The 26,937-nt window shown below is 35.1% G+C and overlaps 1 protein-coding gene across 3 annotated transcripts in view; it reads right to left on the reverse strand.

Annotated features, from left to right (window-relative positions):
- LOC113497499 (tyrosine-protein phosphatase Lar) overlaps positions 1–26,937 on the reverse strand; it is a 369,958-nt gene that overhangs the window by 30,713 nt on the left and 312,308 nt on the right. For all 3 annotated transcript variants that reach the window (XM_026877088.1, XM_026877081.1, XM_026877072.1), the window contains exons 6-7: positions 22,741–22,935; positions 7,471–7,581 (exon numbers count right to left, since the gene is read on the reverse strand). In XM_026877088.1, coding sequence (XP_026732889.1) covers positions 7,471–7,581; positions 22,741–22,935 — 306 coding nt within the window. The remainder of the gene's footprint in view (positions 1–7,470; positions 7,582–22,740; positions 22,936–26,937) is intronic.

Raw genomic sequence — 26,937 nt, forward strand, 5'->3', positions numbered from 1 at the left:
TCAATATTGATCAATATTTGAATAAGGGCCGATTTTTCAATCATCAGTTAACTTTTATCTGTGAAATAAATATGGCCGTTTGACATATTTTCTATACAAAAGCTGTCAAGACGTCAAACATATTCGTCGAATAAAAGTTATCTGGCGATTGAAAAATCGGCCCTAAATCGAATAATATAAATATGTTTACTCCGTCAGACAATTTCTCAAAAATATTGAATACACTCTATTTTATTTTATTATAGATATCATTAAAAAGTGAGACAAATAATAGAACTTAATTATGGTAGAGGGGGCTTAAAACATCACTTGCTAGTTACAAGCGTAGTGGTAAGTGACGTCACCCGGAGTTTTGAAATCACTGTCTCATCATTTCATTCATATTACCAATTCTTGTTCCACTAATATTTAGGGCTATTCAAAAAATCTAACCTAAACCCAACCATTCTAAAACGCTGCTAAATGAAAGGACAATTCAAATATTTGCATAAAAAAATGAAAGCAAAAAAGTTTTTAAATCTGCAGGTAAATAAACTGGCTGGATAAAACGGAACGGAAATGAAAAATAAAAACGCCATTGACTGACAGAGGGACAGGTGGTCGCAAAAAACAAGGAACGCTTGAATAGGACTGTAATGTCTCTTTGTACGGCCAGCAGAGAAATATTATTAATCTTTTGCATATTTTTTATTGTAATTTGACACACTAACATTAGTTTGTTAGTGTGTAAGTATAATATAATAGTATAATATAATATAATATTTTATAAAGCTGAGTACAAAAGTATCTGATTTGTTGGATTAACACATTTTATATATACCAACGTGCGTTTCTATAATACTAATAAACTTCGTCAAAATATTCTTCTTAGTATATTCTATCGTGTTTTGTCCCTTACGTTGCATTAAAATGATAGAGAAGAAAAGATACCCATGTATTATGGTGAATTAAAACTTTTCAAATGACCATCGTTCTGGTTTACTTACACAAGCGCTATTTAAGTAGAGTCTTTGTTCAAACACAAATATAAGTTTTGATTCCACTGTTCGTATGAGCAAACTTCAACAATCGGTGTGCACAACAATCATTAATCGAAACCGAAGAAAAAGTCAGTCGGTGTTATTTTGAATCATGATAGGAATTAATAGTGTCGGTATTTACTATTTTTTATGACTAATTATTGTTATTTTTGCAATTAAATCAGCACGTTCAACAAATTAACTTAAAGAGGACAAAATAGGAATATAATAATTATTAAAACTTTTATGTACCTACGTGTAAATGTCACTGAACTTTTCTTAAACATGGATTCAATCTTTTTTTGTATGACTTTGGGTGGCGCAATAGATGGTTTAGATTCACAATTCACTCATTTTCTATTTGACCACCAAATGCAGACAGAAAAATTTAATTTATTTATTTTTTATTTACGTACATCATTCTTTTTTGCCAACCGTACCGGTTGACATTGATAGAGGTCGACTGCTTACCAATCACGTTAAAAAATAACACTTTTTGCTGAAGAACCTTCGTTTACGGACACCTATTTTCAAAGCTAAGCCATTTGTCAGATCAGGTAATCTCTTTGAAACACTTTTACATAATATTATGTATTTATAAAATGGGTAGTAATTCTTACTTATATTTAGGGATTGTGAATATTTTTTATGTTTATGAGAAAAAATATTTGAAGCGGAGAGTATGTAATTGAAATATTTTTTTAAGTATGCTTGTATACTTCATCTTATTGTAACTGTTCTCATACATATACCAATACATAGTATCAAATAAAGTATTTTTCCGTCTATTGTTTCTACCATCTTCTCGTAAACTATCACAGATACTGGATTTTAATGAATTTTCATAAATGCTAAGAATCTTTAATCGGTATCCATTTATTAGAGTAGACTAACAATATCCAATAGACTTTGTAGTAAAAATAGATTGACTTTGAAAATAAATAAATCATATTTATAGTAATAATAAAATACGAAATAATCACCGTTACTTTAACTAACCCTTCCCAAAGATAACGCTTAATTTGCTTGTTATTCAAAAGTTTAACCAGAAACTAACAATCAATATTTAGAGGAATACAAACTCAAACAAAATAAACGGTTATCATAGTAAACCAGCTATCGTTTGCTGACTAACTATTGGCTCTACTGAACTCAAATAAACCTAAATGTATAGAATAATGATTGATTATGTTTCGAATACTTTTGTAGTTTCAATGTTGGTTACTCAAAGTGTTCGTTTACTACCGATGTTGGCCTCGGTGTACCAGATACAATACGTCGTAGTTATCTCCCAAATAACAGGTTTTCGAGAATCGGTATACTGCAAGTTGGTCTCGCGACACGAAATTTCCACAAAAAAATACGAAATACCGCTGTCTCATCAAATGTATGGTTTGATTTACTTAAACAGGAAATGTTGTCTTTAGATTTAGCAAGCATTTGCGAGTTAAATAATTAACATTATTGCCTCATATTAATGTAATCAACAGTATCCATTTAATATAATATTGTATTACAAGTACATTACGCAATCAGAACGATACTATCAGTAATATGGCTGAGAGTATTACACAGATAGTACTGCGTGCTACGATGTGCTACGACGTAGCTCGCTACGTCGACTACGCCTGCTACGATATCGTAGACATTGACTGATTTGTTACCCATTTAGTTACATGTGTAAAGGATATTACGATTTACTGTTTATGTATATTGTACAGTATTTGCAGTAGTATAATTAATTTGATAATCATTTTTATACAAATTTCAAGACTTGCTTTAGGACGGTATTGTACGAACACAAGTGAAAAATTTTGTGGGCATTTTACAAGAACATTTTCATAAGTTCAAAACAATCAAGAACGATAGTTCCAACTTTTCTGTTTATTCGATTAAATAGTGGAAGATATTAAAGGAAATGTATAAAAGGAAAAAGTTTTATAAAAATGAGAATCTTTGGAAAGCTGAGAATCGTTCCGAGATGAAAATAACCCGGAGTCCGTCTCGTCAAGTTGCAAACTAATTCAATAAGACTCTGTTACTACTGTTTTCTTATTTTGACGTGTGCCTCAAGTTGAAAGGTGTGTCATCTTAGAAATTGATGATTTTTATAAATATAGCACTCTATGTAAGGCCACTTAGATGCTATATTATGCGATGCTAGATTTCAGTTTGCTTGTTAATTTTGTGTTTTAATGTTTTTTTTATAGATAATAAATGAACGTTAGAGTCTACTATATCAAAACCAAATATCAGCAATAGTATTGAACATTTAAACTAGTACAACAAAACATCTCGAAGTAGGTCCTATCTAAATATCACAAAAATAACTGTTGACCATTAGCTTCCAATGTTCCGAACATTACCTCATGACAGTTTCGAAAACTTATAACCGTATTCCGTTACATCGTTGAGTATTCGCTCCCGCCTGTCACTCGCATCACGCAGTCACCCGGAATGATTACATAGAGGTTTCGACAACTGTTCGCTTTGTTTTAAACTCACAATGCATTTGTTGGAATCCCCTAGAAACGGAGATTTGTACTCTCAAAGAATCTTAATAACATTATTTTATACTTGTTCGGGTTTCTATGAGTATTGTTTGAAGATTTCTCTTTATTAAAACGTTGGTTTGGTTTGAGTGACTGTAAATAAATTGAGGGAAAGTTTCGTTTTTCTTTGGGAACGAGTTGTATGAGACTGGTTCAGACTGGTTTCATCCGCTTCTTTGGTTTTGGCTTTTTGCAGTTGTGTACCAAAAGGTTAAAATTAATCCTGACCTATACGGTTACACTATTATTTAGGCTTTACATTGTGAATGTTCTGTTCGTCGCAATAACAACAAATTATAAAAAGACAATTCATGTCAAGCAACGCTAACGTATTTGTTATTCTCCTGCCTATTTTAAACGAATTCTCAATATAGCGAATCAGAGTCTTACTTGATCAGATTCCCATTATTACCTGCTTATCATTTTGATCCAAATTACAATACTTGCATACTTAGACATATAACATTTGTATCACTCTAATATACTAAAAGTACCAACATTTTTTTTATATATATATCCTGGGACAACTCACACACGGTTATCTGATCCCAAGCTAAGCAGAGCTTGTGTTATGGTAACCAGACAACTGATAAACTTACTTATATATTTCTAAATACATACATATTATAGATAAATTACACCCAGACACCAGAACAAATGATCATGCTCATCACACGAACCCACGACCTCCGGTATAGCAGTCAGGGTCATTTATTCAAAAGTCATTTCACATTTTATTCAAGAGTCACGAGACTCTCACCTCGATACATTTAATACGATCCGCGATATCACTTGTAGAAACGTACTTTATCTACCAAGACAATTTATTCGTAAACCAACAATACCTTGATACCAGAATAGATAGAGCCCTGTTCATACATGTTCGCATGGATTGGCCACTTCATTTTATCACCAAAGTTGGTTAACGAGCACTATCTAGTGCTTGTATCATTTGTGTGCCACAAGCCAATCGGTTTGAAACACGCAATCGTGTACCTATAGGGCGATCCTTGTGTAGTAACAGTGATGTAACTGAATAAGCAGGAATATTATAAAGATGAATGTTTCTGTGATTGTGTTTGTCAACTTTTGTACTCAAACGGCAAGATATTGTTTTATAATTTAATATGGATGTACTGGCACATAAGTTAAATAAACTGTGGGGTTCATAACGTAGAGAGTGTAATATGGAAGTTTATTGTATCTATGAAAACAATAAAATAAAAGTTATCGTCGATTTTTTTAAAGCGTACTTGACATGATACCATTAATTCGGATAGTCTTAATTTTGAGAAAATTCATTATTGTAAATGAATTTATCTTAAGAATTAGTCCAAAATTTCTAAGTCTCTTTAGTAACTAAAATGTTAGACTAAAGATCTAAAATTACGGTTTCTTAAAGTCTAAATAATCGCCTATAAAAATATCTGAGCTGCCTTAAGCGGGCCTTACAAGCACCGTTAGTTACTGCTAAGATTTACATTCACAAATTAACGCGTCTACATGCGAAGTACACTGAGAACTATTTAGGCAGGGGTCTCTAACTACCACTGGTACTGGCAGAGCCGGATCTAGGGGCCCAGGGGCCCCGAGGCCTCGAGGCAACAAAGGAGTCAGGGCCCCCTTGGTTCAAGTTTTTTTATTCAGTGACAACTTTATCGAGCTTTTTTTAGCATAGTGTCAATAATGTGGGCTTCTATCATGGTTTCATTTTTTTTTATTTCATCGGGAGTGCTGGGCCCCTATTTAGAGTCGTGGGCCCCTGGTGATAGTGGGCCCCTAGGAAGTGGCCTAAAGTGCCTTATGGATAATACGGCACTGGGTATCGGTTGCTTACAGCGTCAAGCCTTCTCTATTTGATTGTACTGAAGTAATAAGATCCTGATGACAGCGCGTTAAAGAAACCGCAGCAGTGCATTTTTAGTAAAGGTAGCGTCAAATTGATTCCACGTACGCAACGTATGCTATATGGCAAGCATGCCATACGTTTGAAATAATTGAAATATTATTTAGCTAAATGCCCATCAAGACGCTTAAATGTATAGTAAAAGTGGAAGAGTTAGATTTCATTTTGTATTGAATACATCATTACGTGTAGAAATGTAACTTTTCTGGGAGATGTCCTACCTAAAGTGTTGCATACTTTGCGTATGTTAGATCAATTCTGGAGAAAAATTAAAAAAATACGCAAAAATTTTAAAATTTCGCTGTATCGCCAATAGACATACTTATTTTAAACAACAATAGTATGTAATAGTATAGGTACCCAGTCCGAAGTAACTAATATGAAAACAAGACAAATTGGGAAATTCCTTCATTTGGAAGTCGATTGAAAAAAGCAATATTCTTAGATCATTCACGGACTGGGAATTAGTTAAACATGATGACGTCATGACCGCGTGACGTTTTAGGCTGCCTATAGCGTTTGCATGACACCAAAGCCTTAGAACTATTTACAAAGCAATCAGTTTAGTTTTATCTAAATGTGTATGAAAGTTAGCGACGTCCGTGAGCGACGCTATCTCGCGAACATATTGTGATTATTATTACGTCTGTCCGTGGCGCTAGTTTGTTCGAGCTACTTTATTATTGCATATGTTATATTATGTTGTGTAACTTGTGTCTTACTTTCAGTTTTGATGTGGTCTTTACCATTCAAAGCTTGTTTCATATTAAATCCGGCTACTTTTTTTTACAATTTCTTTTCAAGACTGACTTTCTCACCATTGAAATTTAATCCTTATCGCTTGAAGTATTCACAAACAATCAAGTCAAACACCCAGACTCAGAAAAGTATTCACGGGTCACACAAACGCTTATCCTACGGGTCGAACCTAAAACATGTCGCGCACAGTGAACGGAACAGAAAATGTTATTTCAGGTACACACTGAACGAGTATCTCTCGAATAATTTGGAAACTATTAACAATAAACCTACAAACTCTACTTTTACCTAACGACATAAAACATTAATTCAAAGTTCCATTAAAAAGGTAAGATTTATTCACTACAGAATTCTACAGCCCTCATTTAACCAATTTTGTTTAAAATATTTCCGCTCGAACTACCCTTTAACTAAACATGTTTGGTTTATAAACAAACGAGTGTCGTCCTCTCGTTTTAACGTATGGGTGATGGTATATTTCGTCTCTGTTCAATGATGGTCGCGTGAGAACATTAATGGGTGATCATTACGTAATTTGACCGCACGGGTTTGACTGGGGACGGACGGGACTATGCCCTTTGATGCGGTTTGACCTGGTACTCGCGATGATATCTTAGATTTGTTGATGTCGCTGTGAGAGGTTTTGCGGTGATGCAAATTACAGGCCGAGTTATTTACAAAGTAGTCGATTACGGATTGATGGAGTGGTGAGCCACAGATGCGTTGAGCTGAGACGAGGATATCACACGATTGTGGTAACCTAATCAGTCAATAAGTTGCTAGCATTGTGATATGACTCGTTGCCAAAATTACTTTAAGGCAGATAAGTACCAGTGTTTCACAAGGAGCGAGTGCCTATCTGACCTTTTTAATCCAGCAACACGATACCCCTTAGTTAGACTGGTTGTCGGCTTTTGATCGAATTTCTAGCTTCTGACTTCCCGGAACGACAGTCAAAGATGCATTAACAACAGTATGGACCCGCTTTAACGTGCTTTTCAAAACACAGAGAATCTCTGATTGAGATTTCAATATTTAGGAACTAGATATACCTCAAAATGTTTTTCCTAAACTTTCGAGAGGTGTTTTATTATAATTAGGACCGTACTAACTTTGAAAATCATTTTAGTTTACGCAAATCCATACATAAGATCGCAAGGACACGAAACTAAACCAAACACTGAAAATCCATTGATATCCTTCATCTAACCTGTCAATAGGTCAGTGAACTTACCTTTGACATAGAGCACGGTGGGCTTGGAGAACTCGGTCCCGATTGAATTCTCGGCGACGCACTCGAACTTGCCGTGGTCTTCCTCCTCGCTCTTCACGATTTGTAATGTACCTGAAATGAAGGAAAATATTTATTGTATTTGGTAATTACGCAGAAGAAGTTGGTAAGCCTTAATATACAAATAATTCAGTTTCTTGCGGTTTTTTTAACATACATAAATTAAGAAAAAGTAAAATGCATTAGAAAACTGTTAGTGTGTCTGTGTCAAATGTATACATCAGGTAAATTATTAAAAATATTCGACAAAAACTGGAACCCAAATACTCTTATGAAATCAAAATTTCCAACGATTGTCCGATTTGGAGTCATTGCGCCATGCTTTGCGAAGTTCTGTCGTTATAACCCTTATGATAGGTGAAAAATATATTTAGTTTATCCAAGTATACACTTATTAAATAGGCGAAGACATTCTACCTATCCTATTTAGAATAAACTTGATGTAAGATTATATAAATAAACATACAAACTTTATACATAAAAATAAACTCAAGGCCTAAGTCTTATGAAGCGTAGTCACTACATAAATGACTCTAGGAATAGAATGAAAGCGATCGTTAACGTAGGAACACTTAACACATGTCTACATATATATAAACACATGAATATTGTAAGTATTTAGCGTTGAGAACATCCCCGGAGGGCTTGGCCGGTCGCAATCGCTTGAGCAGCTTAGCCTCTCCTGTATAGACCTTTGAGTCACTAAGATGTAAAATAAGGACTACTATTATTCGAATCAGGTTTGGAAAGACTAGTTTGAAGTCATTTATAGCTGAATTTGAAAACAGAAAGTTGCATGAATTAATGCGACATTATGCATTTAAGACAAGTTTCTTTTGCAAGGCGGTTTTATGTTTGAAATATGTGAATCGGTCCGAAAATAGTCGGGCCATCCCGCGAGTAAACGGTTTTTTATAAATAATCATGAATCCGGAGTCACTATTAAGTAGAGGTTATTTTCCATCTAAATCGATAGCAAGTTATCAAAAACTATGTCAATATAAAAATAGTACCTCATAAAACTAATCATACTGTAAAGTATACAAGTAAACATTAACACCAGCTCAAAAAAAAACAAAGCAACAGCATCGCCATTAAAAAGCACAGTAAAAGTTATTACAAAAACGCTTACAACAAAATTATCTAGGATCGTGGGGCGGGCGTCTTAAAAGGCATTTTATTCACGCCCGGCTAAACATATACAGAGATTTATGGTCTAATAACACGAGTGTCGGTGCTATTAGGAGTGGGCAGGAGGACGGCGCCGCGGGGGCCTTTATAGTGCTCCATACGAGATATTAAAGTTATTAAGCTGAATTCCTATGAACACCTGTTTGTGGTATTTTGTTCATTACAGTTAGATTAATGTGTATTGTACATTCGTTCTGTTGGAGTCATTATACTGCCTCGTATATGGAGAAAAGGTAGAGAGAGTTGTAAAATTAAAGGATAAATGTAATGGATGATATCATATTTTTCGAACAAGTGCAATAGTATGTATTTTCAGTCACAATGTAGCTTTTTTTCTAACTTATATTTTCCAAAACATTCTTATTTCGATGTCACAGGTTAATGGATGAAGGCTTTTTAATTTCGGAAAACGACGAATCTGTCGGCAAACAGCCTACAAAAATAATGCGGGAGATTGTCTATACTGCAACACTGCAAAGGAATGTCAGCCTTGTCTCGGTAAACACAGGGTTGCTTTACGCATAGCTTTGCATACGTGGCTCCAATGGAATACAGAACGAACTTGCCTTGACGTCAAGTATGTCGAAACCCAAGCGAGTTAAGCTAGGAGCATAAAGTTTGTCAAAGGTACGTTAGTTGGGTATATCCCGTGTACCCGGGTATACCCGACTGACTAAATATTGGGGTAAAAACGTTGTGCGGCGATGAAGGCATTTACTTACATTTTCAGAGCCTTGTAAAGTATGCGGTTCGTAAATCGATATATCTATTTTTTGCTGGAATTTGTGTTTTATATGTATATGTTTAATATTCCAATACAATGCGAGACAATGAGTTACGACGCCTAATTTGGCATTATCGAATTCAAGCCTTAAGTGAATATTATCATTATTTAATTTTTAAATATGACTTACTTAAAACCTAAAGCGAAGACCTCATTTTTCGTATCCTAAAACGGGTAAAACTATATGAAAAAAAGATGTAAACGAACGATCCGTACAAAGAAAATGTAATTACGATGAAACATGTTGTAACAAGGTCGTACGTGCTGCGGACGACATAGTTTCGATAAATGCTTCGAACAGGAGCGTGATAGTCTCGAATTATATTAAAGGACTGTATTTGGAGTGTTCGCATACATAGGTGATATGACTGGTCTATCTAACTTTGCGTGTTTATGTTGAATAAGTTGGGTAATTCGAAGGCAACCAATAGGGATGATGACTGGGTATAAAAAGAAAAAATCTCATTAGTCCCTCAGTTAGATAATGGAAAAGTATGAGACACGTATTTTTTCCTTTTTCAGATAAACTAGAATTGACAAAGATTAACTGCTTTAAAGTTTAGGAGAGCTTGTGACGTAACGATATGGTAAAATTTATACTCAATCGTGACGTCACGCGTAGGTTTCATTCACTGTAATTTGGTCAATTTATGTTTGCGGGACAAATTAAAAAATACGTATCCATTATTATACAAAAAACTGCAAAAAAAAATGTCATCATGCCTATTATAAGGAAATAAGTACCTTTGAAAAAATTACGATTTTTTATGAAATATTGGTATGTGCGTAACCCTAACATAATTTGCACATTCAAATCACAAGAGACAATGGCATTTCGGGACGAGAAAATGAAAATCATAAGCGCACCTGTCAGTCCCATGTTGGGCGCCAAAATCCTGGGGAATCCCCAGGCGTTGTGTCCGGTAATGAAATAAAACTAGCCGCCAGATCCCTACGTGGCGGGATTTGGGGATTTCGTGACAGCCGACGATTGCTTGCCCAGATACTGACGGAGGTCGTTGGCTTCTTAAATTTGAGACAATCGCACCTATCGAGCCAAAGGACGCCATTTTGACGTCAATTGTTATGAGCCTTTGTTATAAGTGGGATTATCGCAAAGCGGGAAAATAACGAGAAAACAGGAACGACTATTCCACATTAAATATATTGTTTGGTTTGTTCTTGTATTGTTTTCCTATAAAGACCAATGTTCGAATCAGATCCGAAGCGATCTCGCTTCAATGAAAGAGAAACAGTGCAAGCATTCAAACTATGTACGCTACTGACTGATACAATTTAGTTTCCAAAAAATGTGCGGAAGCTAGAACATGTCAAAGGAAGATACACTACATTGTCAGTTGATATTGTTTTTAGCTTTGTTGATAGAATTTCAAATCAAAAGAATGATCAGAAGTTTTTTAAAGTCAATCGCTTCATTATTTTGGCAATTTCTTTGTTGTAAATATGAAAGCCAAACAGTTTCAAAAATAATTTTATGAAATTTGACAGATAATAACGTCAACCCTGTAAGGATTCATATTTTCCAGCTAAAGTACCTTAAAAAGTGTTTTTTTTGGAATAAAAAAAAAACAATTACAAAAGCAAAACGTACAATTTCTACCAGGCGAGACACATTAGCAGTGAACGAAGTAAAGGTAAGTCGATGACAGTTTTTCAAAATCAAACGTGTGAATTATATATTGAGCGACAAAGGATAACAGCGTGTGGTTCACACGATCATAACGAGGTTTAATGGTGGCTGTCTTGGGAAAGGCAGAGGGTAGAGCCACCTGCGCCAGGCGCTGAGTAAATACACCGGGCGATTATTTATCAAGTACCGAGTCACGCCATGTGTTGTAATTTACATTTGCTAGTTTTAACGTTCATTACGTAGATTCTTTATAGTCGAAGAGCTTATCTATATTCTTATACATGGTAGCCGGATAGTAGCGCTCTCCAGCGTTATCTTGTAATTCAAAAATGACATTCAAAAATTAGGCCTAACCTAATTCGTTTATTGACTTAGAATAGAATAATGTTTAAGAAGTTGCATGACGTCACTAGAACAGAATGTAACGCCACTTTCCTCCAATTCGATTTAACTATTAAGGTAGTATTTATCTCTTTATAATAAGTTAATAATGATTAGTTCTGGATTCAACCGGAGATCTTTGTTGTTTTAGTCCTTAATACCTGAGTATAGATGACTTCAGACAGGTCCGTGACAGGCGATCGCAATAAATATGCGTGAGTTAACTGTTATCAAATCATTACGAATCCGCCTCAAGAGACTTATTATGATAATATCTTTCCACTTTACAACACAACACTATGTAGATGCCCGTTACAGATTAACCAAGCCTCAAACAACCTTTAAAATAAACCAAGTAGCTCAAGCAAGTAAAAAGTTAAAACAACATTGGATTTATAAACGTTAATAAAAGTAAAAGCAATCGATATTGTTGATAAGATGAAAGAAGATCCGTTTGAGTGTGTTGAATGGGACGCGACCAAATAAAATAAAAAAAGATCGGAGCTCGGCCATCGCGAACCGAAGGTTTTCCGGTTTATATCTTGCAGTATGGTCTAAAGATTTTAAAGGAAATATTAAATGTAAATTTTATTTTTAAAATATATATATTTTTTCACACAATGTTAACTTATAAATTAGTTCGCAAAACATTCTGTGTATTGAATTGGTACAGAATTTAATCAAAGACCCTTTCGAACTAAGACTGGCGTTGTGGAACCCGGAGTTGTGGAAAAAGAGTGCACACTATTTAACGTAGAAAACAGTATCTCTTTAACAATTGTAACGGTCTTACTTTAAGAGGTGGTAATAAACTTCAGACTTTTCGTACTACAGGCAGCACGAATGTTGTCACAAAAGTATTTATTTGAAATAGGGTCAGATATTCTATGGAAAACAGAGTTCCGCTTTCAAAATCTCCATACCAATTATAAACATTAAGTTTTGAACACTACGTAAAACTATAGGTAAGAAAACTCTATAAGGAAAAATCGAGTAAAAATTTCGAACAAACTTTGTTCCTTCTTCCTGGAATCCTTCACTATAAAAGATATGTGTATTCAACCTATGCTTGTGATTGTAATGGAGCCTTTGACAAAGAGAATTTCGGCATGGCCAAATGGAAACCGAGTACCAACGAATCTTTGTTTTCCATTCACACTCAAAATTCTGTGCGTGGTGGAGCCGTTTGCAGCACAGTATGTATCCTGTATCCTAGACGATATGACAGATAAATGCTCTGTTGTTCAGGTTAGGTGTCGAATTTTAGATTAGAAAGTGACAAGCTCGTTTTCGATGCAACAAATAAGTTACATTGTCAAGCAGGAAATTTTAGTTTTATCGATCATTTGTTATTGCTTCGTTTTCAACAGATCCAATCAAAAGTCTGCTTAAGTTCATGATGAGACTGTTTAATCGGATTATTACCCGTCTAATATACTAAAAAAATGTTTAACATAAAAAATAAATGATTTTTATGATTTTTAAGCGATTTTAAAAAAATGAGGTTCTCATCACAAAATTCATAAATGTACTATGTGAATTTATCATCGGTTATTTTTTACAGACTCCAATTTGTCTCAAACATAGCGGTGTAGGATGGCGGGTTTCTGTTTTATATAAATAACCATCAAAAACAACTATTTTGAATTAAAAGATTTTTTAATTTAGAACAAAAATAAAATTACCAACTTTTATTTTTACCGTGTTCTCTTTTACATTGGACCACAGACGCAGGTGTCGGAGGCTCAAAGGCGCCTCATAGAGCCGAGAAGCCCTTCAGCCCCTTGTTTCCAAGCTCTTTGATATAGCCTGATATAGCCGCGGACGGCATCGCATCCCACAACCCCCCCCCTTTCAGAAACTGACGGACTAACATACGTCTGTTATTTGTTAATTGAATTATGAATTGACGCTAGACAGTACATTGATACGGGTTTTCACTGAATGAAGGAAACAAATAATTAATCGTATTATTTCAATAGAATTGATTTGTTGGGTCGGATTTAGAATAGTTTTGCTGGTTGGTAGGTAAATTAATTTTGTTTGATAATTGTATTAATTAATTTGGTAGTGAATAAATTATAACCGGTCCAGCGAGAGTCGGAAAAGCGACACTGACTTATGACAAAAAAATATGGTTTTAAAGTTATTGAAGCAACGATTACTACACTAGACGGGTGACCAATATTTTTCTATTTTATTATTTTTTAGACTAATTCTACGAAACCCTCATTTGCCGCGAGACAGAATCGCACTTGACCGTTTCTATACCTCCGTTACTGTGCATTTCCCTTTACCACGCAACGAACCAATCTCAATACGGTCGTATTAGTGCCATAGAAACGAACCCCCGTCAATTAGCCACCCCTTTCATTGCCTCCTCATATTAGAATCATTCATAGCGATCTTTTTGATGGCACTCTCTTTATTCAACCCTTAAAGTAAAGCTATGAATACATAGAGTAAATTCTCGAATAAAGGACAAATCACGAGGATTTGGATCGTTTGAAATTCTATAGACCACTTCGGGTTGACAATGATGCCTCGAACCCTACTCATGGTAGATCTGTAATAATACCCGTCTAGACCGAATATAGGTTAGCCTGTTTACGCTGACGTGACTAAATTGTTAAGGTCGTCTTACCTTAACAAAATAGGGACCCTAATAAAATAGTTTTGTTATTTATCAGTATCGGGTTAACATTCAAATATTTTGGGATGTAAAGGCGTGTGTACTGAATTTTATTTGTGGGTTTATTGGAGGTCATTTTGTGAAAGCTTGTCTACGATGTTTTGTCATGAGATAAAGTTATTGACACTCAATAAAAGAATGAAGAACTATGTTTCAAATCGCAGTATTAAAATCATCATTTTCCGCAAAGTTTTTGTGCGAACACATTTTTCGGTAGTACTGCAAAAAATCAGGAGAGTTATGGAGTATGTGACGACATAGACGGGGGGTGACGCTTACCAAATGTGTTGCCGAGACGCAGCGATGTGGCGATGCTCTGAGCCAGTCTAATGGACAACTTTGTGCGGTCGGCTCACAAAGTGACGACAAAATATGTCAACAGACAGCAGGGGGGCGTAATTAAAAGAAAAATAAGCGCTATTCATAAACGTCCGACGGAATGGCGGGGTCGTTGTGGCATTATATTACCACCAACCTTTCAAGACCTGCGGAAACATTCTGACTCTTCTAGACCCTGGTACTTGGACATTCGTTCCGAGGGGTCAAGTTACAATGGGCATAGAAGCTTTATCACACAGGCCCGTTTAATCTAGCTCTTAGGATGGGAGGCAAGCAGGAAAGGTTTACTTTACGCCCCACAGAGGTTGATTAAGCGATATAAGGTGATCTTATTTTCTTAAGACACTTATGAGACCATCTTTCGCTGTCTTAATGAACGTCACATAAAATATAATTGTGTTCAGTGATTTATTTCTGTGTATTATTGGTGTGCGTCGGTGTGGAGTAAGCTCTAGGATTATGTGGGCCGCTATTAACTTAGTTTCTTAACTGTCGTGAGGAGGGCCCGAAAATAATGAATAAGCGGATTTGGAATCTACAGGCGAACTTGGAATAATGAAACAGGGCATTAACCTATTACTGCTTGGACTTATAAGGTTAATTAATTGTTGACATTTTCCGACATCATCTTTCTAAAGTTTGTACCTAGATCTAATACAGGTACATAGATGGACCCAAATTAAATAGATTAATTTCATTTTTATATTGTGTCAATAAATAACTTAGGTTGCAGACATTATTTTTCCTTTTTTTTAAAGGGAATTTTAGGTTGGGAAAAGTTATTAATTAAAAAAAAATAGATTTTCACACATCATGCAGCCCTTTAACACACTACCATACAACATTTCCTTATCACCACCACCCAAATAAATCACCAAAATTTAAAATCACAAATCAAGTCACTTATACTCCAGATAAGTTAAACTTATTTCCCAATGGCTTAAACCACTCACTAGCTTAAGCCGTAAAATGTAACCGATACGTGTAGAGCTGAAACTTGTAACGATAAACTAGATTTCGCCGAGTCCGCCCAACGGACGCCGAACGAACTTCGGCGAAATATTGCTTCAATAAACTGGAGAATATTTTTTACCTTTTTCGAAAAAGATAAACACGTGAACGTATGTTTCCGAGCTGAGGAACTTGTTTTTTAATGTCGTTTGAATTTAGTGTTAATGGCTGAATTTTCGGATGCACTTTTGGAGAATAGTTATATTAGCAGCCTGTTGTTGTAATGTATGCAAAGCGAAGGCATATTGTTTCTGAAATCCTTCATTAAATTGAATATAAAAAACAATACAGTACTAATAAAATTTAAAAGATTAAAAAAAAAAAACTATGGCTGTTGTCTGTTTTTTTTGTAATTATCTTGGGCCGTTTCTCTTCAAATAAATTTATGGATAACCTCAAAGTTAATTGTGAAAATTTCAACTGCCATAACGGATCACGAGATACATACTGGTGACGGACGAAAGGAGGGTTGGACGGAGAGCGAGGCTCAGTAATAGGTTCCGCTTTAACCCTTTGGATACTGAACCCTACAAAACAGTAACGAGCTTTCAACATCAGTCTCATGATACCATTTTCTAGAACAAACGCGAGAAAAATGACCTCCAACTGAATATGACAAGGGGCGCAGCAAAAAATATGAACCCATGCATTGTCATGCCCATTACGATTGCAGAAAAGTTTGAGCAATTATTGCTATTAAATTGTTTTTTTTTGCTGTCTTGCTAAAGTAAGTGGTGACAATTATCAAGCAAGTTGAACGATGGTGATCTAATTCCTTTTTGTTAAAGTTAGCAATCAGAATGATCAATCGTAATTGCCATAATGTTGCTCTCATTCTGCTGTTATAACATACTTAATATGGCAACCGGGCGACCACCCGTTGATTTCGTTGTTCGAATAAGTCCCTGGTTTTTGCTAGAACAACAGCCATACTGTCCCATTCAAAGTCGAAGGGTCACGCATTCGTATGTAAATGATTCCTAATCTTACCAGGGATACCCGGGTGGAATGACCCTTGCCCGGGTCATAACGGGTGTTCTTTACTCGTTACCGGGTAACGTTTGCTTTGCAGAAATGTTAATGGTTGTAAGTTTGGAAAAGTACAATGATGGAGCTGACTGAAAAAACAATTGAAATATGAGTGATGAAAATCAAATGGGATGCCAAAGAGAACTATGTTTTCAGGTAGAAGGAAAAATATTAACGTAAGATATTAAGATATATAACCCATTTCAACTAAAGACTTTTCGATACGATTTCAGGTTGAATGAAAGATGAAATAATAAAATCGGTTCAACTAGTCCGAAGTTCTGTGGTAACAAACATAAAATAAAATACAGACAAATTGAGAACCTCCTCCTTTGCAAAGTCGGTGAAAAAACGACCCCACAGTAAATAATGTTTTCCTTGTTTCGCGGGATAAGATTGTAGGATGACTTGCGTAACAAACATTCAAGTCTCATGCACAAAAACATATTGATAATTGTTCATGAAGCACATAGAGCAAAAAACAACTTTAGGCTGCTTCAAACAGTGGTTAAAATTTACTGAGGTTTTACAAAAATTAACCAGAAGGCTCGTAAATCAAAATCTCACACAATATGCAACTAAATACTTTTTCATAACGTGTCTATGCAACTCATGCAGTAATTTTATAAAATTTATATTCTGTTAGCGTTTCGGCGCCATCAGTTTTGAACGGCGGACTGTGCGTCAGCCATTTTTACGAGTAGTACGGGTTCCGTCAGTGATGTAATCATTCGACTATTGTCCTCTTAATTATTTTACTTCCTTAATTACTCCAAAGAACAACGAAAATGGTTTGAAATCCTTTCGTATAATGAAATGTTTTTCATGATTAAGCTTGGTTAATTAGCAAGGAGTTTTAATTTAACGAGAATTCTATCTGACTGATGTTTTTGTTCACGTGCGTAAAGAGGAATTAATGTTATGTTGTTTTTGCTTAACCTTATTCAAAAATTCATGGTCAAGTGCGAGTTGGACTCGCAACGCTTAGGGTTCCGTATAAATAGGATTAAAAAGATAAATTCGCAAAAAATGATCATCGTTGTTTTAGAGGCAATACAAATACAACATCTGTCAAAATGACAACTGCCTAGCCATCACGATTCCTGAGATACAGCCTTTCACCAAAAAGAAAACGAAGCCTCAATAATAGAGTTTAGCTTTTTACCATTGGAGACGGAATCCTAAAAATCAGTTATATTCAATGTATCAAAACGATTACCATAAATCTTTCGTTACAATTCTCTTAACAACAATATTATCATGGCTTACTCGGTAGTGCCTAGATACCGTTGGATATTATCGTAGGACATTTCGACAAATTGGTACTACAAAAATGAGAATTATTCATGAAACCTACAATAATAAATTAAAGGAGGTTATTTGTGTAAGTTTTGATGTTCGAGCTCGTTAGGTTATGTTAAAATATTCATATTCTTGATTTATAGAAAACTGTTAGGAGCACTCGTAATAATATATAGCGTTTATTGTGATCGCTTTGCAGACTTCAAAAAGCGGAAAATCAGATATATTTTTTTTGCGTTATACTTCCAAAAAACGTCGGGCACAAAAGAAGCGATGATCTATCCGTCTGTCACCAGGCTGTATCTTACAAACCGTGTAGAGATGATAATGTTACAGATGATGAAATAAAAAATCGAGTTGAAGCAATATTTAGTACGGTCATAAATTTAATGGGTGACCAATAGTTTTTCATATGCCTATCTGTAGCTTAAAAAAGAGTTCAAAAAAAAATTAGTAAAGGAGAAATTATGAAAGTCTTAGAGGTTTTTGTCTGTCAGAAGAAACCCCGAAAGGCTGAGTAAGCGATGATGATGAATAGATTAGATTAATTATAAGGCATCCCGTATACAAATACTCATACCATTACTTTTAACCTAAGGTAAGCTAGAAAATCCTATTAAACTAAAACATCAATCTTCTGAAAACATTAACCGTAATTATTGTCAACAGTTACGTTTTATCGGTTCATTTAGCGATAAAAGACCGTAAACTGTCCTGTCCCTGTAACCTTTATAATTACGATCGTAATATAAAAATATTATTTCCAATAAAGGTACGCAATAAAGATTATGTAGGTTATAAAATCTGTGTGTTGGTTTTATTATTGAATCTAAATAGTCGTCGCCCTAGGAAAGATCGAGGTAATTCTGAAAGACAATATTTATTTATTCGTCTTATACATGAAAATATGTATAAAGGTAGACTGAGGCATTCAATAACAACAAATGTAGTAATCCACTTATAAAACGTCAAATATACAGACACAGATTTTACTAATTAATCTACTAACTTTTATAAGGGTTCATTATGAAATATTGCAACGGTTTATTTACGCGTATTTATCGGGATTGCCCGACTGGTTTCGGACATACTCATCATTATCATCCGAAGCCTTTGATCATCTCAATCAGACGTGATTATGATCCTTTTTAATGTGACTGGGTATAATTTATGGATATTAAGTATATTTAGAAATGTATATAAGTATGTTTTTCAATTATCTAGTACTCATAGTGCCAGCTAGTATGGATTCTCTTGTCGGTTCTTCTCCATAGGAATGAATTTTTGGAACCGCGAAATTAAAGTCAATACCATAACTATAAAGTTTTAATATTGCCTGGAAAACGGTCAATTTAAAATAAAACTTTTTAGATTTTTCTTAGTTTGCTTTTTTTGTGTTTTAATTTGTGGAATATTATTTAGCAATCGCCTACATATAGGGAAAGAAATTGTACCTAAATATGTACCAATTAACATGAAACATACAGTTATGAGAAAGACCCACATAATTCACACTAGGTATATACAGTAAGACGTAAAATATAAGACCAGTGTTAGATTTGAAAATTATCCGGGAGTTAGTACCAACGAACCACAAGCTCTGTCCAATTAGAGTCTGCATCATGTTAGATGGTCATTTGTTTCAAATGTATTCAAAGATAAATTATAATAGGAGAATATGTACTAAATGGCTTACGAGTGTTTAGAAGTAATTAGGTTTTACTGTTTAATTGTAATTATTTTTGGGTCAAAGATACGTGTTTATAATAATAGGGTCTTATACAAATCTGTACATTAAAGTTTAAATGTATATTCAGTTTTCTCTACTTAAGAATGTTAAACCTGATATCGAATGACACACAAGTTGACTGAGGCTTTACAAAATGTCTTGCGGTTCAATTTAAAAATAAAATACATGTATTTATTTCCAGTAAGGCAACCAAGTTTAAGCAAGTCAACAATTTCAGAATGGTTGTCTGATACAGGGATCCAAGCCGACTGAGTCGCACTCAGTAATCTACGGCGGGTTGACGACATATAGTATTTATCTACCTGTGCAGTCAATAGAAAGCAACCTGAATCGCCCACACATCAAGCAGGCAATATAAGTCCAGCGTCGGACGTCATAATCCGAAGTTACGCAATAACTCTCTGCCATCATTCTCGGTCTTCCACACCGAGCATGGTTCACTTAATAGGGTATTTGACTAAATCTAATAATATAAAACTGTTTAGTCCGTCATTCCGTAAGTGAATACGTATTTTTATTTACAATATTAAAAGTCCAGAAAGATGAAAAGCACTATGTTTGGTAATGGGGGCTAAAAAGCGTACTGGTAAGTGACGTCACACGAGATTTTAAATTATTATATCCCATTAATTTTTGTTTACGAGATTTAATAAAAAATACGTAACCAACATTGTTTGAAAACCTATCTGGCCAGACTTCTTTTTTGACAAATACCCTATTTAAAGCGTCAGTTTTAGCACTTATGTATTTTTGCTATCGATATATCAGTCCATTAGCAGAGCGACGAAATATTCGACTCGACCAAGAAGAAATAATCTACTCGAATAAATTAAAATTAATGAGATTAAAAGAGCCCACGGTGACTCGCCGGTGGGCTTGCCCTAACTGAATTTAAATTACTTTCTCACCTCTCGTGAAGTGCATAATGGCATTAAAATTGAAATTATTAACATTTCGGAATACAGATGGACGGATTTAATTGTTGCTGAATTTAGAACGGCAATGGACTCGGATTTATTTTAAAGATGGTAAAATATACTGAAATAATTGTTTGTATTGAAAAGGATTATTATGGGAGTTGTGGAGGGTTTCGCTCAGAAACTTTTCAATTGAAAAATAAGGTTGTATGGGACGACTTTTAAATAAGCAATGAAAGACCTGGGGTTTTGTACTATAGAGTATATGAGTATTTAACCATTCGTTGCGGTATCGACGAGTAAAAAACTCTTTTGAGGAAGCATCTTTTGAGCAAGTTTGTCGTGAATATCCACTACCGACACGTGAATACTTGCTTCAACCTAAATACCCATAGGTAATCCATTAATTGTCAAATATAATATTAAATTGAATTTGGAATGAATTAATAAATCCTCCAACCTCTTTGGTTCAACACTCAAGAAGATTCTCAGATTACGCAAACATTATGCTCCAACTTACGTATCACCGATAATAACTTACACCAACAACATTTCCTCGTAATATTCCTGAACGAGAACAAAATAAACAACCGAGTAAAATTAAATAAATATTTCTCCATTCAGATTTTTATTTCGTACATCGCGGCGTTTTTCAGGGCACTTAAAACTTGATATAATTAACATTTCGTCGGGACCGTGCTTATCATATTGTGGAAGCAAAACCCCGAGTACACGACGAAGTTTCATTAAGATTTGCAAATTAAATTCGTCTCTACGGCGTGTCTTAATCGCGCCCATCTTTTCTTAATTAAACTTAATTATAGGTGACACTAAGTAATGCAAGAGGTCGCTAAACAATTTTATGGTAAGTCGGTAATCTTGATTTATTTCATACCGGTCAAAATAAGTTCTAAATAATTCTTATCATTATTTCGATACAAAATTTGTTGCTCTCTATTTAACTTTTGTCGAATAAAAATTGGAGTAAACTGTGAAAAAACTTTTTACAAAATATGTGTTACTATGCGTCAGTTACAATTACATAAATTTATATGCAACGCTTATTTTTGAATATTGAAAAATTTTATTTATATATCAAAAAAGCCTTTTTCACTCTCAATTCCAATACATTTTATTTTGCATTTATTAGTAAATCAACAAGAACAAAATTATTTGTAGTAACAATAACAGGACTTAACGAAAGAATATCTAAGCCAATATACAAAACCGATCCTTATTTCGTATTTTGTATCAGAGCTAACTAAATGTATTCTTATGCATTTTATTTCCAATTCCCTCAGCTAAACATTATCGTCAAAAACGTAAGCTCACATTATTGGAATGAGGAGAACCTCGCTTAGTATCACACAAGCTTTCAACTGAAACTCAACTTCTATGAGAATAAGGAAGAATAGAAACGTGTTCCGAGATTGGACGATAGGACATGCAAATTCGCTATTTTCATTGTGCATATTGCATATAGGGTAGTAAAAGTATAATACAGATTCTTTGACGATAAAATGCATATCTTTAGCTATTGTAAGCCTAGATACCGAAGGGGGAAGTATTATATTTCCAGTCACTTTTGTCAGCGTTTTGTTATCTGGGTGTGGAATACTAAACTATGCATGGAATGTGTTATGCGTGCCATGACTCTTGCATGGTAATCATGTTTGCTGATAGGAGTCGATCTTCAAAGAAACTAAGTTGACTGTTTGTGATATGAAGATGTTTGTGCGAAAACAAAGTTGTTGAACCAACAAAAGCGTACGACAATGTTTGTTGTCACAACTTGCAAATTTGGATGCCACGATTCCAAATTCGATGATGTTATTGCATATTGTTCGGTGATATGTTTGTAATGTTGTTCAAAGCTGTTTCTCGGAACATTCATGTGGTGTTACGAAATTATTTGTAATAGACATGAGTGTCATGGCAGTTTCACTTCGAATAGTGCTCTCTACAAATTAACACCGAGTTACAATAAAAAATAATTAATTTCGTTTTAGATAAGAAACAGTATATTTAACTTCCTTTTAGTGTTTCTATTATTACCTAATTACATTGGACGAACGCATGAGACCAAAAACACTGCCCTGGGGAACCCCACACATTAAACAATTATTACAACATTACAATCCGTTGAAATTTAAAAAGAGTACTTACCATGCATCTTGTCGTTCAGCAGCGCATATCTTGGGTTAGAGGCGACATCTAGCGGCAGTGAGTTCCAAAGCCAGCGGACCTTCGGTGACGGGTTACCAGTGGCCTGGCACGGGAGCGTGGCGGTGTGACCGACTTCCACCACCATGGTCGTCGGAGGCGGAGCGATGTTCGGGAAACCAGGGGGCGCTTTGTCGGCTGTGAACAAAATAAATACAATTTGGTATAGTTTTGGCACATTTTTATAATTGTCGGAGATATTGGTAAAGTTGCACTTATTTAGGAAATCCAAAAATGGATTAGCGCATGAAAACGCTCAAATTATTTTTGTTCATTACTATTAACCAAGTAACTTTTAGTACATGATATTTTGATATAGAAGTGCATAACTCAATAACGGCACGGGGCAAAAAGATGCTAAAATAATTTCAAACTGAGCAGCATGAACTGGAACGGCTTCGATATAGGTTTTATAAACCAATAGTAATTGATGTATTCCATCTTACCTCTGTAAAAAGCTTCATAAAAGTAAAAGAAAGGAAACAATTACTCCAGGTAAACTTCCCGGCGAAGTATAAACTCTAACTAATTCGAGGCTCGAGGATTGAAACGGAATTACAGCCGCGGAAATCTTAAAACAGCCTTGTAAAATTTCAAATAGTGAAATGTTAATTCGCTAAATGAAATTCCCTCTCGCTTCACAGCCAAACTGAAGCAAATTTGATTAAGTTAGAAGGCTGACATTATTTCTACAAGATCGTAAGCTTGATCAGATGTAAGAGTGTGAAAGAGATAGGTTTATTCTCCGTAGGTTCAAGTGGTGAGATTACTTCGAGAACTTTAAGATTCGAATGAAATTCATTGTCTGGTAAAACTCGGAACGATTAATTGGATAAACAGAAGGGTTTCGTGGGATCTGAAGTTATACAATCCTGTTTTCCGTACTTACATTGTAAGCTTGTGTTACTTAGCAAATGATACTTTTCACGATCGAAACAAATTCTACTCAATCGATATCCCGTCGCAATTTACCTAATCTTCCTTTTGTAAGTGTTATCAAACTTTGCCTAGACTTTTTAAGTCCACGTTGAGAATTCCAAAGTTCATAAATTTCTCGGAGATTTATTTTAAAATCTTACTTCGCGGACTCAACACTATTTTATTCTATAACTAAAACTTTAGGATTCCCAAGTTGTAAACTTAGGCCATAAATACAGATCAGGAATCACTTACTTTGCGAAATACCCTCGAACAGAACCAACTCCGATCCCTCTTTACAACATTAATTTAGTATAATATCTTTGGTGAGATACCGAAGTGTGTTCTATGATATCTTACGAGGTTTGATACGAGGTCTGCGAATAACCTTCCGCAGTACAATCCCAAGTGATCGTCGGTTTCCTCGGGCATTAATAATAATAAACCTATGTTAAACCGGCAGACCTTAGCCTGTACTACATGATTTGTACCCGAACGTAACCCAAGGTAATTATTATTTAAGTATGCCCCTAGTTACACGTTCGGAGGTATATAATTTACATAATGTTGGTCGGTCTGAAAATCATTTCATGTTCTCTGCTCCTTAATTATTAAGTAACGGTTGCTGCAAAAATTTAATAAGTTGTTTTTGTGTTTTATGAGGCCAAGTGTCTGCTGTGTTTTTATGTCTTCATATAATTTTTATATAGCTTGGTTTATGCTGCAGACGTTTATATGACATGATTTTGACATGTTGTCTAATGTTATTAGTTGGAGCATACTTTGTATTGCCAGGTGCTTAAAAGTATCTTTACTTCTGTTTTATGATAATGTTGCTGTGAGGTTAACGTCGTATGAACATATCAGGACTACAAATGATGTTCACTTAGATGAGGTAAGAGAAAACTCGATAAAGCATATACTAAATGACCCTAAAATCACACAACACCTAAAATTGGTGTCAGATAAACAAAATCTTGCTCCACTTATTTGTAAATCAGGTTCAACCGAAATATTTTCTTAACAATTGTACGTAACTGGTTTCCCAGAAAAGCGAAAAGGCAAATGAAGATTACGCCTTCCTTGAGTAGGGGAAGTGCTAAACAGTTGCCATGGCAACGGGGTATATACGCAGCGTCAGCGTGCACACACGATTGTATCGTACACAATCCGATTATCGTAGATTGTTTTTGCTAGAAGGCTGCCGAGATCCTAGGTGTGTTGTGGTCCAAGGACAACTTACAAAGCGGCTTCGAAGTGCGTATTATCTCATATATTTTTTCTATTTATCATGTATGTGCAAAATGGGTTAAAAAAAAAAACGGATTGAAATTGCGTTATTTCTAACTCTAACAGACATTTTTGCTAACAATAGTATAATTCTTAAACATACATCCACCACAAACAAGCCCTAAAAAGATTTTGTTGTTTGTGACGCTATTTCGCTTAAACCACTAAACCGATTAAAAAATAATAATTTCACCACTCTAAAGCTACATTACCTCCAAATAACATAAGCTATAAATCATCCACGTATTCCCATGCTATCGCGAACGTCGCGAGTGAAACCGCGTGGCGTCACTAATAAAACAAACTAACACAACTTTCATTATTCAAATATAACACGTAGTGACAGCGTCGCATGCATGCCTGTACAAGACCTAAGTTTGTTCATATGTTTCTCAGAGGACCATCTACCACCTGTTAAGGTAACATCTCTTCATTTGTGGAAGGGAGACACCAATCTCCACCGTGTAGCGCACGATCCTGCTTCCACACCAACAATAATATTATCTATCTCGTACGAGATAGCGTGCCACAGTATCTTGCACCACACAATAACTCGATTACGAAAGTTTAAAGACAATGTTGAGATGATAACATCTGACGGCATGTGGTACAGGTGATGCTGCATTATTATGCTAAAGCTCTCTGCGATAACGAGAGCACATCGCTTTTATACAGCCGCGTAAACCTTAAAATACCTCTAAAGTATAAACTACGGCGGTAATGTAGCAATGAATTACCCTCATCATCATAATATTTTCAAATGAGCATTGTTAAGAGTCTTATTACGTATCTGGTGATAGCAGAGATATGGCAAAATTTCTGAAATTTATTGTTGGAGTCGAAATTATTATTTGTTTTGTTTAAGGTAAACAGTGGTTTTGTTTTTTATTGTCTTGAAAATCTTATCCAAACATTTTTAGATTTTTATAATAATCACGTAAATGATTTTCAATATTTTTACTTTCAGTCATTAATAAAACGAGTTAGGCACTTAGTAATTTGTCTTCCGTCGTGGGTCCCCACAACGCTTGTCCTACGCTGGAACTGAACCCGTGATACGTCGCAATAGGTTTAGCATAGAGACCTCAACCAAACGTTTTTGAATTATTCTTGCATTTTGCTTGTGCATTTGCAAGCAATTGATGTGATTTTTGTATTACTTATAAGCACCTCTACAGTAGTCTACAGTTATTACGTAAAAATATTACAAAAACTTTGAACAGGAATTAAAAAATCCCACCTAACCATCTAGCTTTTTGAGAAGCAGCCTAATATTTCAGGGCCAATTCAAAATGATCCTTAAACCAATACAACAAGGTTTAAAATGTCTCAACAGCAATATCTGGCTGAGCGCCGTCATAAATTTATCGCAAACTTGATATTAATTACGCCGTTCGCTCCCAGACTACCCACAAATTGTAATATATTGCAACGTTAGTTATATTACGTTTCCTCACTGTTAGCCCGACCGAAGATTCTTCTTGGTAACTCAAAGTTTCTTTGAAAGTCATTTCATTAATATTCAATAAATTAAACCGGACCCGCGAAACTTAGGGGTTCCTTATTATTGAGATAAAAACACAATATTTGCCAAGAAATGGTCAATGATCCGTTCCTCTTCCGTTGGGTACCGTAAGGTTGCTTAACTTTGATTCAGATTTACATTTTGTACCGATGCTGGCAGAATCTGTTAAAAAAACAAATTTCTTGTTATCATAGTTCATAAGATACAGCCTGGTGACAAGTGGGTGGACACGACAGCGGCGCTTTTTTAATCCTAATTGTGAGCTACGAATTTGTTTTCGATAACACTCCATAATTAAAAAATCCAAGTACCACTGACAGCGTATGAAAAACAGCTGATACCAAGCGAAGCTTTCAAAAGGAGAGATCCGATTGACTTTGATTACATATCGTATAGGATGGAGGGCT

Source organism: Trichoplusia ni, chromosome 1 (genome assembly GCF_003590095.1).
Source record: "Trichoplusia ni isolate ovarian cell line Hi5 chromosome 1, tn1, whole genome shotgun sequence".
Lineage (NCBI taxonomy): Eukaryota > Metazoa > Arthropoda > Insecta > Lepidoptera > Noctuidae > Trichoplusia > Trichoplusia ni.